The following is an 18,411-nucleotide window of genomic DNA, read 5'->3' on the forward strand; positions in this document are numbered from 1 at the left end:
TTCTAGTAGAAATTATGCCTTGTAGCAAGTAGTATCCTCGCATGCACAGAAGGTTCCATGCTCAGGCCGGTAATCAAGAATTAATCCATTTCTCTGATTCCGTTAGGGGCCAATACCAGCTATTACTGGTGAGATGGAAGAAATATTGCTGGAAGCACTTTGAAGATAACGTGTTCCTACTGCTGTAACTTTCCATCCTTTGGTATTTAAGGACCAGCTAATCTTAATTTTAGCCAATTTCTAGCCTAGAAAAGCAGAAAGTGGGATTTGCAATTATTTGTACTTTTGTAGATATTCAAACCTTGCACCACATTACTTCCTGTCTAAATATCTAAATCTCCTTTTGGAATCCTGCTTAAAATCCAGAGTCCAAATGCTATGGCAGTGGGTTTCACAGCCCATTTAGAGATGAACAACCATCATCCACTACTATAAGAGGCTGACAGAAATTGAGTACAGGGATTCGTGCAAATATTCTCAGTTTGATTACAAAGGCACCATTCTTCTACATCTGACTCCAGCTTACAACCCCTATCAAGCACCAGAAAAAAAAACAACCCAAAGAACAAACAACACAGGAAAGTCTCCTCTGGATGCCAAATTCCATCTGCAGCAGCCTTTGACAAAGAATTTAAATCAGACCCATTTTCTTGGTGAGCTTCAAATTTGGCTGTGAGATTTGGCCACAATGTCAGACTGGATTTAATTTCTGGCCATGATTTTTACCAGTATAGCACATCTAATCCCAGAATTGGTGACAGTGCGCTCAAACCAGCTGCTCCAGCTTTGATATAGGAGAAGCTAACATCATTAGCAGAAGAATTTAACGATGTTTGACATATCAAATGTCCTGGTCCTGCCTTTAATCTCTGTGGCCAGCCAGTCCCACAGCCAAGCAACAATCCCTGCAGGCTGGCCCAAGGCTCAGTGCAGTGGACAGAAAGCTTCCAGTGCAGCTAGTGAGCTTTGGAGCACACAGAGCAGCAGAATGCACAGAGCAGCTGCATACAGCATGCTCTGCTCTGCTCTCCAGCAACATGGAGCACACTAGTACCTCTGGCATTATATTAAGGCAAAAAGCTGTGCTGTCCACACACAAGAAGGCAGCCTTCTTTCCTGTCTCAAGTATAAAAGTGGAGATCTCTTCCAGAGTGCTCCCAAACCTTTCCTGCTTCAGGATGCTGGTTCAGCAAGTGCCATCTCCTCTACTTTGCAGTACAGCCACCCATCTGTCCTGTAATCACAGAAAAGATCTGCTTCTTCTAGCTGTGATCATACTCTGCCCTTCCCCTTTATAAAACAGCCTATGGAGGCCCTGATGCCTGACATGTTTCAGGTTCAAGTAGGAAAACAAAATAATTCATTTTCATCTTCTATTCTTATATACTGGCCCTCAGCAACAAATTCCAAGCACTGTGAAGCTTCAAATCAGAACTGTTCTGGGGGCCGAAGAACTCTGGAGATGGAGTTCCCCACTCACCCTGATAATACCTGACTTTCCCATGCTAACTACTTATCTGTGCACACAGCAACTGTCCCAGCTCAGCCACAGGAGTGCCAACAAAGTGATGGCAATAGTGCAGCTGTGACACTGCCCACACAGAGAGGAGGCTGGGAGGAGCTGAAAGGGGCCTTCTGGATTTCGCTGTATTAGGGGAAAGAGACAAAACATCACCCTCAGTGGCTCCTGCCATCATCTACACCACCTACTGAATTCTGCAGCTGAACAGAGTAAGTCTGAACATAACAGAAATCCTTTGCCCTGTTAAATTTGGTTACATCCTGGCATTGCAAAACTGAATTTTATCAACTGAATACAATGGTACTGCAACGCAGATAAACACATTTAACGCTTCTTAATGCACAAAACACAAACAAAAAGCACAGCTCTGAGCTTCCGCACCACAGCCAGTGTCAGCGCCTAGAGCTGGCCCCTGGAGCCGGTTGGGTTCAGCAAGCAAATAGCTGCCAGGAGAAGGCACAACTCCTGCGGACGACTTAACTGATTGTAGGTTTAGATGCTGTTTTATAGCCTGGAGAGGTCTGAAGGGGAGAAGTGCGTACAGCTCATTTAAAGGAGGGAACTGGAGAGAAAGTAGGAGCAATTCGGGATGACAGAGCACTGCACGGGGACCCAGGCAGAGCTTTCTCGTGCTCCTGGACGAGGTACGAGGATGACAGTCACAGCGGAACACCAGCAAAAACAACGTTCTCTCAGTACCGGCGGCACGTCGCGCCTGCGGCCAGCCGAAGGACCGGCGGCTTGAAGGCATCCACTATCTTGGAGCCGGCGCCCCGCAGGGTCGCTGCTCTGTCCCCTATCCCCGCAGCCCAGAGCCGCTGTAGCGGGGCTCTGCTATCAGCCCGCCCGGCTTCTCTTTCGGACGGCAGAACCACCGGCGGTGCTCTCCGTGTTTGCGTTATGAGGCCGAAACCGAAAAGACAGAGAGATAAGGCAGCTCCTGCGGGAGTGCAGTAGCCCGGCCCCGCTCCCGGCGGCCGCGTGGCCGAGAGGAGCGGGAGCCACCCGCGGGGCAGGCGGTGCCGGCTCTCCCGCCGCGGCGGGCGCTCCGCGGGGGCGGCGGGGCGGGGAGCGCGGCGGAGGGGGGCGGCGCGGCGGCGGCGCTAGGGCCGCGCGGCGGCGGCCCGGAGGAGGGGTAGGCTGGCGCCGCCGCCCCGCTCGCCGGCAGTCGCGGGGAGGTCGCTCCGAAGTGAGGAGACGCCGCCGCCGCCCGAAGTTTGGCCACACCGGGGCGGCGCACGGCGGAGATTCGCGCCCCGGCTCCGGCCAGGCGCGCCCCGCCCGCGGCTCGCCCCGCTCTCCATGCCGCGGCCGCCGGCGCCCGGAGCGGGGACACCCCCGCCCTGAGCGGCGGTGGCGGGCGGGGAGCCCCGCCGGGCGGCACCTCGGCGGCTCCCGGGGCGATGCTCTGCGCGCTCCGCCCGCCGCCCCGACAGCCGGAGCAGGGCTGCAGCCCGCCCGCCCCGCTGCCCGTCCGCCCCGCAAACGCGCGCCGCCCGCCGCCGCGCACCGCCAAACTTTAACGCCGACAAGTGCCGGGGACCGGCGCCGGCTCCCGCCCGCTTCGCTCCGAGCGGCGCCCGAAGCATCTCCGGCAACTTTCTCGAGGGACGCCGCCCCCGCACGCCCGCCCGCAGCCCCCCATGCCGCCGCCGAGGGAGCTCCAGCGCGTCCTGGCGCCGCGGCGGCTCCGCGTCGAGAGGAGGGCGACCCGCGCGGTGAGTACCGCCCGCCGCAGCTCCGCGGGGCGCGACGCGCTGGGACGGGACGGACGGACGTTTCGGGACGGGGAAGCGGCGCGGGGCCGTGAAGCGGGGTGGCCCCCTCGCCCCGGCGGGGCCGTGGGGAGGATCGGCGCGGGCCGCGCGCCCCCTGCCGCTCGCGCGGCGCGGAACGCGGAGGCGGCCGGCGGGGCGGGGCCGGGCGGTACCTGCGCGGTGCTCCTCCGTGCCTGCTCCGGCCGCGCCGCGCAGCGCCGGGCTTTGTAGGGCGCGGCTCGGACAGAGCGCGCAGGGAGGGGAACTGCCCGCCGGCCCTTCCGCCCCTCCGCGGGGTCTTTCCTGCGCAGGGAGCGAGGAAGACTGGAAGTAGAATTTGTCAACGGGAAGGCGGCGGGGAGAGTTACCCCGCCGGGCGAGGAGCGGTGCTCAGCCTGGAAATCGAGAGCGATTTTTCTAACCGTTCTCAAAAAATTATTTAAAAAAAACCCCAAATGACGGTGAGCAGCATAGATGAGCTGAATGTAATAAAGCAGATGCTTTTGTGCTCTCAAAGTTGGTCCACGCACATCTTCTCTGGCCTCCACCGAATATACTTTTATTGCTCTGCAATCAACTTTTCGATATCGTGGATGCGATGAGCCAGGAGCCAGCCTCGCTTTTGCTGGTAGAGCCAGGGGTCGAAGCTGCCGGTTTGGATACTTTCGCCAAGAGAATAAATCAGCACCTCACCTAAGGACAATGTGCTTTGGGATGGGAAGCAGTGACCTGGGCAACCCATCAGAAGGAGAAAAAGCCCGGCAGAACTTTCCCCGGTTCAGTTTTTGGTGGGTTTGATGTTGTTCGGATTTGGATAAAAATAAAGGTCGATTTCCAGCATCTTTTCAGAGCCTTGCAGGATGTTCACCAGGGAGCTCCCAGCAATTAGGAGCGATATTCTAATAGAGCCGTGGAATTTGCTGCCCACTCCCAACCCCGTGACACCGCTAAGAAGCGACACCAACTTTCTAGCTACGTATGTAAGATCTGGTATAGCACAGAACAAAGTCAGAGACTGACAGCCTCCCGGGTTTGTTCCTCTGTGGCATTCAGAGCTTAGGATTCCATCAGGCTGCAGAAAGTCATCAGTCCCTACCGGCACTGGCAGACTTGGCAGCCCTGTGCCCACATTCTGCTGCTGGGGAGTACCTGGTACCTGGCAGGGTAAAAAGTAACATCCCAAAGCGCAACCACCCCAAATGCTCACTATGGTTCTGCAAGGAAGATCGTGCAGAACAGGGTGACTCTAAGTACAGAAATACTTAAGGCAATAAGCCACAGTTATAAGATCCTAGAGAAAGACCTTAAAGCAGCTACACACAAAGGCTTTAACATTTAAATCAGGAGTGCTTGCGCTCTGCTGAATGCTGCGGATACCCTGCAAGCAGCAGCAGCAGTGCAGCAAGTATCACTCAGCAAAGAACGATGTGGGACAACCAGAAGCAGTTTCAGTGCGGCGCCAAATCCCATCTCTTTAGTAGCAGAACTCTGTATTTTGCTTTCCTTGTTCAATAGTTATTGGTACTTTACATTTCTCCAGAGACAAATCTTTTTCTGTCAGATAGTTGAATAAGCCAGATAAAAATAGGAGAGAAACTTTGTTTGAAGCAGTGTGCAAGTCCACAGACACTACAGGAATCATTTGGAGTATATTTCGTTTATCCAGGTGCGATGGGAAGGGTATTGTGAATTGCTAAACATAGCTTCCCTTTTGCCTTGCATAGATAAATAGTTCCGCATTGAAAAAAGGGGCTGAGTTTATGATGTTTGATACTGGAGCTTTATAGGTACCAGGCGCTCACATTTCCTAGGTGTAACAAGGTAAAACTGCTCTGCTTCTATTAAACACCATGACTGGCGGGTACGAAGATTAGTGCTGTTAGCTACTACACACTATTTCTTATATCCTGAACTAGCTTGAAGTAACTGACAAGCAGAATGGGCACAAAAGGATCTTTTTGCTTGGGCTTGGTCAGATACATTCCTCTGCTGAAGCCGCAGCAAACTTCCTGCAGGGATACGAGCTGGTAGGGATGCCAAGTTTTTCCTCTTGAAAAAAAGAATTCTTCAGACCCCTGCATTGTCAGCCAGAATCCCCTGCATCCGGGAAGGATTTTAACCAGTTTTCCTCACACTGGCGTGCTTTGTAATAACCGAGTTTGGCTCTTGCTCTTGCATAGTGGCAGTGCACATTTTATTGAATACTTGGGCTGTTTGAAAAGCCGTTCTGTTATTTTATTGCATTCTTCACGTACCACTGTAGATGAGAATTGAAGAACCAGAAACCACCCTGCGACATCTGCATGGCAACTTTTCAGCAGAGACGTGCTGCAGGAGAGGGGCTGCGGAGCTTCCAGCTGGCGTCTTTGTGCAGAGGGGATTATTTGGGGCCACCAATGGATTTTCTGCGATGGAAGGAGGCAGGGGAGGTGTGTTTGCTAACAGCCCCTGACAAGAGCTCAAGTTGTTCACCAGCACTAATCCTGCGAAGATGCAGTTCATCGGAGGTGTGGAGAAGGGGGCATCTGCTCAGGTTGCAAAACTGAAATGCTGCGAGAGGCTTGAGTGGCAGCCTCACCCACCTGGGAAGAGGGTGCACAGGCACCTTCACAGCTAATTTTAGACTGAGGTCAGCCGTTTGCCTTCCTTAAACGTGGGATGCAGCCGGTCCGCATTATACACATTGCCACTTCAGTGTCCTCCTCTTTGCCTACAGAGGGGTGCTCTGGGGGAAGGCAGAGACAGAGGAAGTGGGGTTTGGCACCCAGATGCCTGGGGAGGCTGGGTTTTTTTTTGGATTGTAGAGAATATGGTGCAGAAATTCAAGGCCTCAAATGCTCAGCTGTTCACACTCCCAATGTCCCCACTGGGCTCCCTCCAGAAGCAGTGTGCCCCTGAAGTTGGAATGCAGAAGCTGCCCTGCAGCACGCTGCCACCTTGCCCTCCACCCATACTTGTGTGAGCCCTGTGGGCCCCTGCACTGTGCTGGCAGACGGGGAACTGCAGAAGGTCACGCTGCCATATACTGGTTATTCCTGATTTGTCTGATTGCTTCTCATGGGGTCAGATGTGTACCTATTACTTGAGAGGGGCTGCAAAACTCTCGCTTTGTTACCCAAGTTAGAGGCTTAGTGCTACACGGCTGGTGCACTTAAAAACTTCAGAACTGTTATTCTATTTGTTTTTTACAAAATAATTCAGTTGTTTTTATAACTCGCTGACATGTGGAATGCAGACATTCCTGCAGTGACTCTGCAGGAATAAATATAAGCAAGACAAACTGTATAGCTCTGTTAGAAAAATCCCAATAGCGCTTAGCATATGATCCTTAATGTGCTTTGGTCAATATCTTTCTCTGTATCAATGGAAGCTCATTAAAAGAAGATATTGCAGACTAACTGAGCCGTGTCGTATTAGTTCTTGCCAAAGCTTGACATTTTTAATATATTAATAATATGTCTGTAATGTAATGGAAAACTATTAATCAGAACTGGTTATATGCCAGAATTTTAAGCTATAATTGGCTGCTTCTTGTCAGGGAGGTCTGTCGTACAGTTCTACATCTGCCTAATACTCAGATGTCTTGCACTCCTCTGCACTTTTTTCTTGTCAGTGCACTAAATTCGATCGATGTTATAGTCTATAATTCTGTGTAACGACCATCATTATGACTCTGGCTTACTTTAATGAGAATTCGTTATATGGGAAGTATTTTAGAACAGCATGTTAAGGTAGCGGCTTGCTTCCCATTATTTCAGTCCTATCCAATCCTCTTTATTTGTAGGTCTGCATCTCAGCAGTTATAAAAGGTTATTGGTAACTGAAGGGCAAGGAAAATATTAAAGAAAACAAATCACTTTTCTTAATATACAAGCTTGTAGACTAAGGATAATTAAAGCTTGAAATTTCTTGTTTCTACACGGAAACATGATATTCACTAACTGTTCATTCCAGCTATGATCAGACCTTCTCCAATACAGAGTATATTCTGATTTGTCAAAATGCAACTTAAATGACTTGTAGGTTTTGAGTTAGGTCAAGGGACTCTTTGCTCTGCTTTTTTTCTTTCTTTCCTTCTTTCCTTTACTTTTTTCCTTCTTTCTTTCTTTTCCAGCAGAGCAGTTGTTTCGTTTCTGTATAATGACTGCGAAACTATGGGACTTTTTAGAGGTTTTTTCCCCTGAAAAATAAGCTAGAAAGGACCAGAGGGGAAGAATATGAGGCTGTCTTGGATGTCTTTAAAAGGACATGGGGAACATGCTTTGAATTAGTGAAATCCAAGATAATAAACAAATATTGCCACTGGAGAAAACAAACAAACAAACAAAAAAAACCAACATAAGGTTGCTATTAAAGCTGTGGTACTCTACAATGTGATTTTTAGAAAGATCTGATTTTACTTTAATCTTTGATATTTCTTCTTTTGTATCAAAATCGGATTTGAGGCTTAAATATACTTGATCTAGTTGAGAGTTGTCATGGCATGAAATTTCAGATCTTCTCTTTTTATTCTGATAAAATATATCCGAGTTGTGTAGTAACGTTTGATACGACGAATATAATGCAAAATTGCATTTACGTCCATACAGCAATTATTGTAAATTACTTTGCTATGGAAACACAATTCAACCATCTGTTGGCATTTCATGCTGTCTGTGGTTTAGCTCAGTTTAAGATGAAGTATTATTTAAATATAGGGAGGCCATTTGTGAGTAGCTTTGAGGATAACTGATAACTTTTGAGAATGTGCATTAGCAAAACAGTGCACTCAAGAGCTCACCAAGTCACAGGCCACTTTATGTGGCTTCTGAGTAAATGAAGGTTCATGACGCAGAGCATAATCTGAACTTTGGAATAAGCAAAGTGGGCAAAAGAGTGCGATGACTTACAGTTGTTGATGTCTGTCTGAAGGATTTGCATCCACTTCTTCCGCTGCCAAAGCCGGCTCTTGAGCTCTTGTCCTTGGCTGGCACAGTTTGGCAACAGGCACAGGCTGAAAGAGATGAGTTGGAGTTTTCAGTCTGGTCTTTGCCTGCCCATGTTTAGAGAACTTAATCCATTTTTGCAGTTTCCCCCACACATTGTTTATATTTTTACCAAATACATATGTTAAGTCATTGTAATAATACCCTAGGTTTTTCTGCGTGTAATAATATGACTGAAGTGACATAAACAGAGGGAATTTCCAGTTGCTCTTTGAAGACTAGGAGAGGGATGTAGCTGCTGTGAAATAAACATATTTGCCATGAAATAACACTGAGTATACAGGTAACGCCAGCCACCCCCAAAGCTAGGAAAATACAACGTCTGTACTAGAAGGGGAAAGCATTCTTATAGTAAATGACAAACACACTATTACCCCTATCAAAAATTTATCAGCACGATCAGCTGTTAAAGAAAAAAAAAGTAAAGCTCTAACAATGACAAAGAGCAATTTCAAGGCAATGGAGGTGTGCTTCCAGTATCTTTGTTACTTTTCCAAAGAAGAATGTAAGAAATGTATAAGGCTTTTGGAGCTCACTGAGGTCCTCTTGCCAAGAGACTTATCAACACCTGGTAGCCCTGATACTCATCTCTTTGTCACTTTAATAAGAGAGCCTTCCTGTTATTCTGTAGCACTGTTTGGTTCCCTTCTCCTCCACCTGCCAGGTTAGAACACACAAGCAGTGTTTAAGTTCTGCAGTTTGCTCTATGGCAGTGCTAAGCTGAAGACACAGGTTTGGAAGCAGAAACATGTAATTCACCTGCAGCATTATAAATCTGTCTTTCTCAGAGCAGAGTTCAATCTCTCATGTCAAAAATACTTTTTGCTTTGAATGATTTTGGTAGTTTGTCCGTTGTAGCACAGCACCCACAGTAAAGGTTATCCATATTATACCAATTTGTTTTATATTGCATCAAAACCTTCAAAATGTCAACATATAATACATTTTGTAACTCATCGATTCTTGGACAATAACTCTAACTCTTATTGTTTCTAAAAGGGTGCTGGTGCCAGAAGAAAAGAATGATTGACGGCAAACAGACACCAGGCTATAGACACTCACCCCTTTGCTTCAGATACGATTTATCAGCGCATCTGGGCATCCCCTGTGAGCCGTGAACACGGAGGATCACTCAGGGTTATCAACAGTGTAGCTGAAGACCCACAACTTCACAAATTACTATCTACTGTTGGACATCTTTTACAAGAAGCCCTGACAAATAAGTTATAAGACAAAGGACAAGCTCTACATTGCTGTGAAAGGCTGTCTCTGGGGTCTGTGTGGCTTCTACCAAAGTCTTCAACTTAGTAAAGGAAACGCTGAATCCTGATGCCTCACATTTGAGTAGGAACCTATTTTATAAAACATATCCATCCATATGTACATATATGTATAATCTATAGACTGAACATACGTCAGTACTGAGCATCCTTACGAAGGTGACCTAAAAGGATTTAGAAATGTATTTGTCAAGATTTCTGTCACTTCACGCCCTCTGGGTCACCGTATCTTCCATGATGCAGCATTATCCTTCCGTGTGGGGACATTATGATGTGTGTAAGACTCAGATTTACACAGAAGAAGGAAAAGTATGGGATTACATGGCCTGCCAGCCAGAAGCCAGAGACATGATCAAATACGTAAGAGTGACTCTGGATCCCCCAGATATAACGTGTGGAGATCCTCCTGAGACTTTCTGTGCAATGGTAAGGCAAGCTTTTCATTTTCATAACAAGCAGATGTGTATTTGTGCTACTTGGCTGCAAAATGTGCACATACAAATATCCAGGAAAATATGCTTTGTGTTCTGAATATGCTGGTAAACAAAATGCCCGGCAGTACATTAAGCTGGGCAATGCGATGTTCTGCTTATTGGGACCGAGTTTTTAACTTTTCTGAATTCAGTGTCTCTTTAGGTCAACTTTTAATGAGTTATAAGACAGCAGTGTAGAACTTCTAGGGTGTTAACCCCTAACCAGGCAGAGTTACCTGGATCGTGAAAAACTTACGTGAATTAAGTGGCTTTAATACGTTCACCTGAAAGCATCATGGTACTATATAATTCAGCATAATTTCCAAAGACAATACACTTATTCAGACTGAAAATGCTTAAAAAGTGGTGGGAGGTGGGGTGGTGGAGATTTTTGGGCAAGCCCATACTGGCAAAGACAGGGTTATTTGGAAGCTGGGTACTCCAGGCAGCCAGTATGCACGCTTGTGTGCATGGGAAGCATAAGAAACACTTTCAGACAGGAGCCAAACATGATTGAGAGCTATTCTCCTTAACTAAAACTACAGGCTTTTGGGCCAGTCAAAAGAGGGTAAAGAAATGCTCCTTTCTTTAGGTGCTCCTAAAATTAGAGCCTGGTTTTGAAAATTTTGGGCTTGGTAAATAATTGTACATGTATCAGAAACATATATGCATATAATATATATACACATACACACTTAAATGTATTAATAAAGCACTGGAAATTCACAGTATATTACCTAGAGAATTTAGATCTGAAAAATCAATGAGTTCTGGTAGGTAAGTTTATCATAGCTGGGAACAGTCTACAAGCCATTTGTTTGCCTGTGTACAAATCATCATCACTGTATGACAATCCCCACAGGAAGGAAATTTGCTTTTAAATGCCTTATGGTATCATTTGCAACCACTACTGTTCTGTAAGGAGTTCAGGTCCGACCACACATACATTTAGGGCATTATGCACGTGCATACAGCTGCTTCCCACGTACATTATGGTAATAACCACGTGATAAATTGCAGAGCTACGTGAATAAATTACATTCAATGTGAACCTTTGACTGCACCACTTACTCTCTGCCCACTAGTCCATCTCTGCTGACACAGCTCTGACATTCCAAACCTCCAAGTAACTTCTAGTAACCCTGGTTTAAAGACAAGTAAATGCAGTGTACCCTGTATAGTATGTTTGTGTGTGGGGTTTTTTTGGTTGTGTTGCTGGCTTTTTTTTGTCCAAGCTGTGATGAATATTTTCTCCCTGAAAAATTGAAATAGATGGGATTGAGTCCTCAGTCTGTGACATTTAGTAACTCTAGTATGTAGTAAATAAGAAAACTTGTTTTTTTCTGAGGCAGTCCACTGCCCATGAAAACTTGTTTTCATCCTTTTAGTATAGATAAACGTTGCAGCTGTTCCCATACTAAGTGACTCCTTTTTATTTTCTGAATGCCTTGGCTATTGCTTGACTCTTTAGTTGGAACAAAGATAATTAAAGTAATAAAACAGAACAATATTTTGATGAAGTATTAAAGATAGTGCCAGAACTCCCCTTGTAAACACTGAAACTAGGAAGCCCTTAGCTGCAACAATGGGATGAAGGTTTGTTTGGAAATCACCTAAGATGACAGATGGAACACAGTTGTTTTGTAAGTGGTTAAGATGGGGAAGGCTGACAGAAACCTAACAAAAGGAACAGAAAAATAAAGAGGAAGAACTGGAATGGGGAAGGGGGGTAGAGGACCAAAGAGAGAGAGAGAGTGCAGTGAAATAATGCATTTAGTGATGCGAGTTCTGAAGGACTGACTGCTGCATGGTAATTGGTTATATATGCTTTGAGTATAGATGTATACTGAACTCTGAATGCACATATATGCATGGGTGATGGCCTGACTTACTTGAAACATGATGAAAATGACATAAATAGTTGAAGTTCTTGAGGTATTATCTGGCAGCAAAGCACTCCCTTCCCTAAAAAAAAATGCTTCATGTCCATCTGTACTATGTCTATTTATACATCATTCAAAACAAGGTTTTACGTATTCGTAGGGTTGAGCCTTGGCATTTCCTAATGAGCAGATCTTTTATTTTTGTGTTCAGTTTTATTTTTAGAAAATGAGTTACAAAAATACCACTGTCATACTATGAGGTGGGCAGTGGATAAAGCATGCATTTCTGTTAGGCGTGCTCTCATACTTAAAGCAGATCCTGAATTTGAAATGGCAGGGATTTAAATGATTCTTTCTAGCATAGCAAAATGCTGAACAAACTTATAAAAATGTTTGGTTTTATTGCTGTGAATATTGGATATTAGCGTACTAAACCTGTGTAGCAGTTTTTTGTTATTCAAATCAGGCTAATGCTCAACTGCCTTCTCTTTATTCCTTGGAGATAAGGGTCCTTTCAAATAGCCTCAGAAAAGCAATGATACCAAAAAGCTGAGCCTGCTTCTGTGCGAGCTGAAAGAAGTTGAATCAACCTTCTGTTTTATTGCCATATCCATTCTCCAGTCAGCCTAAATTTTCTGTTCACCACAAATTATACTGACTGAGGAACTGTCTGTTGAGTCCATGTCAATTATAGCATGGCACAGATGAGATCACTGAACAACAACCAGACTGAGGGAATCATCCCACTCCTTTTGAAAGATCACAATAAAATCAAAGCAAGTCAGTGAGAGCGTTATGGCAAGAGTCTGCAACAGTGTACAATGTAATCATACACTGCAACACATTCAGTCATGTAACAAATATGAGTTTTTGCCTCCACAACAGAGGAGACATGAGAGGTATGGGCTCTGGATTCCAGCCAGGAACCTAAGTATCAGGAAAGCTTGTTAGAGGTCAGACTGGGCAGTACTGGGATGGGTTGCCCCAGCAGAGCCCTATATCTTTAAGGACACATTTATCAGAAGGCTGCCAGGAGGACTAAGGTATCGAGTATAGAAAACAGTAGCTAATAGTAAAACAGTAGCTAATAGTAAAATTAGCCTCATACATATTTCTGCATATTCCCCATGCAATTAAGTGGTCTTATGAGTGCATTATGGGTTTTGGGGGGTTGGGGGTTTTTGTTTTTTTTTCAGTGCTTAGCTGGTAGACCAAATAACAGGTTTTGGTACATGCAGATTTGTTACAAAGTGCAAACACACTCCTCTAGTTGTTAGCTAATGCCAACATGCGACTGCTCACTGTTCTTAAGTACCTTTGAGCCATCGCTCCAGGAGGGCATCTGTAGGTATGCTAGGGAGCAGGCAGCAGGAAAAGTATCCCACAATTGCTTTTATGCAATCTGTTCTGAGAATAACATTATAGTTTCTGGTGACATTCAGTATTGACAGCTCATGAGATTATTCTGAAACCTCAAACCCCTGGAGTCCTATGATTATGAGAGATTCTCCGCTTTCATTTAAAATACCATCTTTATTGTCATAGTCCTTCTGGTGGCAAAGAAAAGTTTGAAAATGAGACTGAGAAGCTCAAAAAGCAAAACAGCCCTCGAAGTTATTCGTTGTTTAAAATTTCATCATTTTTAAAGTCAGACAGGATTTTTAGATCTTGGGAAAGGATTTTGCTTGATAAGAGAGGCATGAAAAAAAATTATAAAGAAATAAATGGCTTAGAGGAGTTAACACTTGCCATTTCTGGCCATGGAGTTGTGTCTGTCAGTAGAAGGTAACAACATCCTTCCCCAAGGGGTAATATTCCTTCCCTGCAGAAAGGGCTGACTGATAACTTCTGTCTACCCTGTACATTTTAAAGCAATCTCTAGCATCCCAAGAGTGAGGCACGTATGGTGGCAGATGACACGTTTGCTTTCAGTGGCATTTCTGCAAGGATGCTTGACTGCCCTTTGTCAGCCACAGTGCTGGATGATCATTGCGTATGAGATAGTGTGCCATTGTTTCTCTAATTCATTAATTTTGAGCATTTGGCATCACTAACAGTGTATCTGGCACAGTACAATGAGATTTAGTTGGCCTGGGAGAAGACAGAGAGATGGGGAAAAAGAGAAGAGAAAGGAATGACTTCCTGTTTTCACAGTTCACTTTGCAAAGCAAAACTGTAAGTACCCAAAGGTGCTAGTCCTCATGGCACTGCAGCATTTCAATTTGCAAAATATACCTGCTTTGAATCGACAGGAATAAATAACAGTTGGTGAAATCCTTTAGCTCCTTAATTGTAAACACTTGTTAAAATTTCATAAAACTCAGTACACTTACAGAAAGAAGTAAATGTTATCTTTCTCTATGACAGTAACTGTCTTGTCCTACAAAAATACGTATAGGTTGCATCTGAATTCTTTTCTTATTAAAAAATTCTTCAGCTCTAGCTTAGTGTGAGTGGCAGGAGCCACCTCGAGTGAAGAGCATGATCAGGAGCAGGAGTGAGAGCCCCAAACTGAACATCCTTTTCCACAGCAATCTCCCACATTCCTGCTGCATGCTTTGCATGGCATGTGCAGGCACTTCGACCCCAGGTTCAGTATGCACAGCAGGAGCTGTAGTGCAGTTCTTGGAGCTGCTAGCACTGGAGGGGCTATCTCCTTTGCTAACAATCTAACCTTTGTCACCGACCTTGCATTCTGTTTGCCAGTCTTAGTCATGCAAATTCTTCACAAACTTAACCAGGAGACTCCTAGTGGCTACAGCTGTAATTTGCAAACTGGGGATGGATCTTTTTTACAGCTGAAATGGCAACACAAGAATACACTTTTCTGCTTATGTTTAGGCCATAACTAGCTATCATAACACAATCCAACATCACAACAGCTCAAAAAATGATGAAATTATCTGCAATTATCTGTGGCCTGCAGCCAACTTTCTTCATAGGTTAAACAAGCTTGAAAAGAAGCCTACAGACGGAAGTCATGTGCACTTGTACAGTCTAAAGAGCAGAAATGCTGATGATAGTGGAAATGTGAGCCCTTGAGTGATACTCTGTATTTCATAGCCAATCAAAACTAAATTAAGAAACAAAGATTATTAAAAGTCTCCTGTACGTGTAATTCTGGCATGATATTATGAGCTGGACTTCACATTTTTCCCCTCTGAGACTTTCAGCATTGTTAATGCAGCATTTCTTTAATTACAAGTAGGCTCATATTCCTTGAAAAAGGGAAAATAACCTTGAATAGTTAATGATACCATTATTATGTTTACTGAAATAATTAAATGAACAGATACTCTTTTGAGCAACATATAAATCAAAATGTTAAATAAAAATGTGTTTTTGGAAACATTCTGGCACACATGCATTCTTGGGTAAGATATTTTAAACTAGCATTAAGCAGTACTGTTAAGGGATGCCAGTAAAAATATCTATATCTATCTATCTATTATATATAATAGATACATTATATTATTTTTTATATATATATAATATATATTATTGCCTGAATTCAGAGAAGAAATATCTCATTTTAGTTCCATTTGTGTAACCTTATTAATTAGCATGGTGGAGAATGGGACCACCGAGTTAAAGATGAGGCTGTTATTACTGCGTTGTTTAATGTGAGTTTTCGTGGTTGTATATTTTAAAGGTATGTGCAGACCTGGAAGCTTTCACAGACCTGCATCCATTCTTTTTAGACTCTTTTGAGCATGTTTAATTAATAGAAATGTTAATTTGTTGTTGTTGGAAATGACCTCATCTTTCAGGGAGCGTGATTTTTGTTTGGTATTTTCTCTCAAGTTAATAGATGCTTCATTTCATTTCTAGTATAACAAGATGTACCTGGGGAGCTGAAGGCTCCCCTGCTCCTCATCTTTCCCTACTCTGCCATTGCTATTCTCATCAAATGACCACCTTGGTTCTTATATTATTGCCTTAGAGTATGTGGCAGGTATGACAAGAAGGCAGGGAAGCACTGTGCCTTTTGCTCCTTCCTCCCTTCATCCCTGGATCACTTTAACTGACCAACACAGAGGGGGAAAAAAGCTTAGCTGCATCTTCTGAAACAGTGTGTCTACAGAAACTTCTAATGTCTTTTGTTCTTAAGAAAGGAGGTCCTGAAATAAATAAAGCAAATGACAGCAGGAAAAAAAAAATAAAAAAAATGCTAAAATGCATTTTCTTTCAACTGGAACCAATCTAAAAATTACTAATTTCCCATAAATCAAAACTAAATATTGTCAGAAAAAACAAATGTGCACAAAACAAAATTCCCAGTAAATTATTAACAAAACTGTCTGGCTTCCTCAGCTACACCTTACAAACTGCAACGTTTTCTAACCTTAAGCAAAGCAAAAGCGTGCCCCCTGAAGAGCTGGGTACCTAAACAAGGCCGAGAGCTTCTGTTTCTTTTCTGCTGCAAGGACTTAATGCACATATCACCACATTATTTAGGTGAATCATTTTAACAAGATGCATGTTTTGAACATGCACATCATAGAAGCTGCTTCACTGCTGTTTCTGACACCATCCTTATTCCATTTGGTCAGTTATCTCATTTTTCTTTATTTTCCTGATATTAGCTGGAAATAGCAGATGTTTTTAGCTAATGCAATGATCAATAAACGTTGATTGTAATAGTAGCTGATCTTAGAAAGCAAAGGATTATAACGTGTCGAATAAAATTTCCTCAATAATAAGCAATTATTTGGGGACTTCTGTCACCTGGTGACAGCTGTGCAACACACATATTTGAAAGCAACCAGGCTGGGAGGACGTAGATTCTACTGGCTGGTTATTGAGGGCTGTGCCATCACCAAAACGGAGTATTTTCTCACATGTACATACTCACTTTCCATCATCCCTGAGCATTTTAACTTGTTTGGGTTGTTTGTTGGTTTTTGGGTTGTTGTTTTTGTCTTTTGAGCTGTCAGGAGCTATCATTTCAACTAAGCAATTTGATTTTTACCATCTACACCTGCTCATAAGGCTCCTTCCTCCAGTGAAAACTAGAAACAGAACTGCATGTGGGTGACATTTACTAATTACTGGGGAAGAAAGAAAAAAAAAAAAGTAGTAAATAACTACACAAACATCCTCATCTTTTAAAAACAACAGTGCAAATAGCTATAGAAAAGAGTACAGAATGTAATTTTTTCTGACTACTAAAACAAATCTTTCTACGTGTTCTATTTTTCCCCTCTATTTTTAGCCTTCCAGACTTTGACATGCCTCCTGGCTTCCTTGACCATATGGAACTGCCAAGCAGTTTGAATACTATAGGGATAGCCTGCAGAAATATCCTTGCAAGGTGTCTCACTTGCAAGAGTTTGCTCAAACTTCCAGAGACTATAAGTAATAGGTTTAAGGAGTTCATGCATAGTAGCTTTCCTTGCTAAAAATTTGGTGTAAATTTATACCAGCACTTTTCATACAAACAATGAAAAAAAAAAAAGAAAAAATAAAAGAATGATTAAAGAATGTAGAAGTTTATTGGTGTTTGAAGCACTAATAGATTTTATATATATAAAAAAAATCTATCTATCTATCTATCTATATATATCCTTCAACAACTAAAAAGCAGTTGTAGGTAAATCATGACGTATATTTCATGCTTAAGAATCATAAGCCAATTTCCAAGTCTTTTTTTTTTTTTCTTTAATTTTCTTTCTGTAAAGGTCACAGAACTGAAACTGTAGAAAAGAAAAACTAATGTTAAGCTAGAGTTGATTTAAGAATTGACAGTCAATTCATTGAGTTTGTGGAAGTAACATACACCACTAATAATCACTTGGAACTGATTTAACACCATATTCTACTGGAGCGTTAAGAAGAAGCCAAGGACTTCTAACAATCAGTCATTTGTAGTGACATTTTTATTACTCTCAGAAATGCTGCACTTTAATTATCTCCCTGCTTCAAATCAACTGCTTAGTTTGCTCTAACACTGATTTTTTTGTTTAGTCATGTGGTGGTGTTTTTTCCCCCCTCTCTCCTCTGTGGTATTCATTGTCCTTGCTATCGGGATCCTAGACTTTCTATGTTCCTAGCATGTTAAGTGCTAACAGACACAGGACCAGAGCCCCTATCCATGTCTCTCTAATTTAAGAGTGAAAATACTATATTGATTCTGAGTCACATTTTTATGGAGTTCACACTATATTCTTCATAGACTTGTATCCCAGGCAATTCCCCCTTGATTCACTAGGATTGAACCCAGAGAAAATCCATAAAAAAAAAAAAAATATATATATATATATATATTTATCTTTTTTTCCCATTATTATGAAGTTTGCAACAGGCTGTCCAACAGAGAAATGGCTTTGCTTTCAACAATAAAAGAGGAACTGCAAGCTCTTAATTTAGTAGCAATGTTTCTAGTGCTCTAGCATCTTCAGCATGCCTCCAACTGATGAACTGAAGCACAACTATAAATAGCAATGATGCCTTTGTCAGCTTGTGATAAAAAGGTTTCTTTTTCATATTTCCTGAAAGGACATACAGTAAA

General features: G+C 43.3%; 1 protein-coding gene across 10 annotated transcripts in view; it reads left to right on the forward strand.

The window, feature by feature from the left end:
- The first annotated feature begins 2,967 nt into the window (after positions 1 to 2,967).
- NTNG1 (netrin G1) overlaps positions 2,968 to 18,411 on the forward strand; it is a 146,919-nt gene continuing 131,475 nt past the window's right edge. For 3 of the 10 annotated variants that reach the window (XM_072343204.1, XM_072343209.1, XM_072343207.1), the window contains exons 1-2: positions 2,968 to 3,240; positions 9,264 to 9,970. In XM_072343204.1, the coding sequence (XP_072199305.1) occupies positions 9,725 to 9,970 (246 nt within the window). In that variant the 5' untranslated portion in view covers positions 2,968 to 3,240; positions 9,264 to 9,724. Of the gene's footprint in view, positions 3,241 to 3,493; positions 4,068 to 9,263; positions 9,971 to 18,411 lie in introns of those variants that run through there. The other 7 variants (XM_072343206.1, XM_072343210.1, XM_072343203.1 and 4 more) reach the window with 5 other exon arrangements.

This window comes from Excalfactoria chinensis, chromosome 8 (assembly GCF_039878825.1).
Source record: "Excalfactoria chinensis isolate bCotChi1 chromosome 8, bCotChi1.hap2, whole genome shotgun sequence".
NCBI classification, from domain to species: domain Eukaryota; kingdom Metazoa; phylum Chordata; class Aves; order Galliformes; family Phasianidae; genus Excalfactoria; species Excalfactoria chinensis.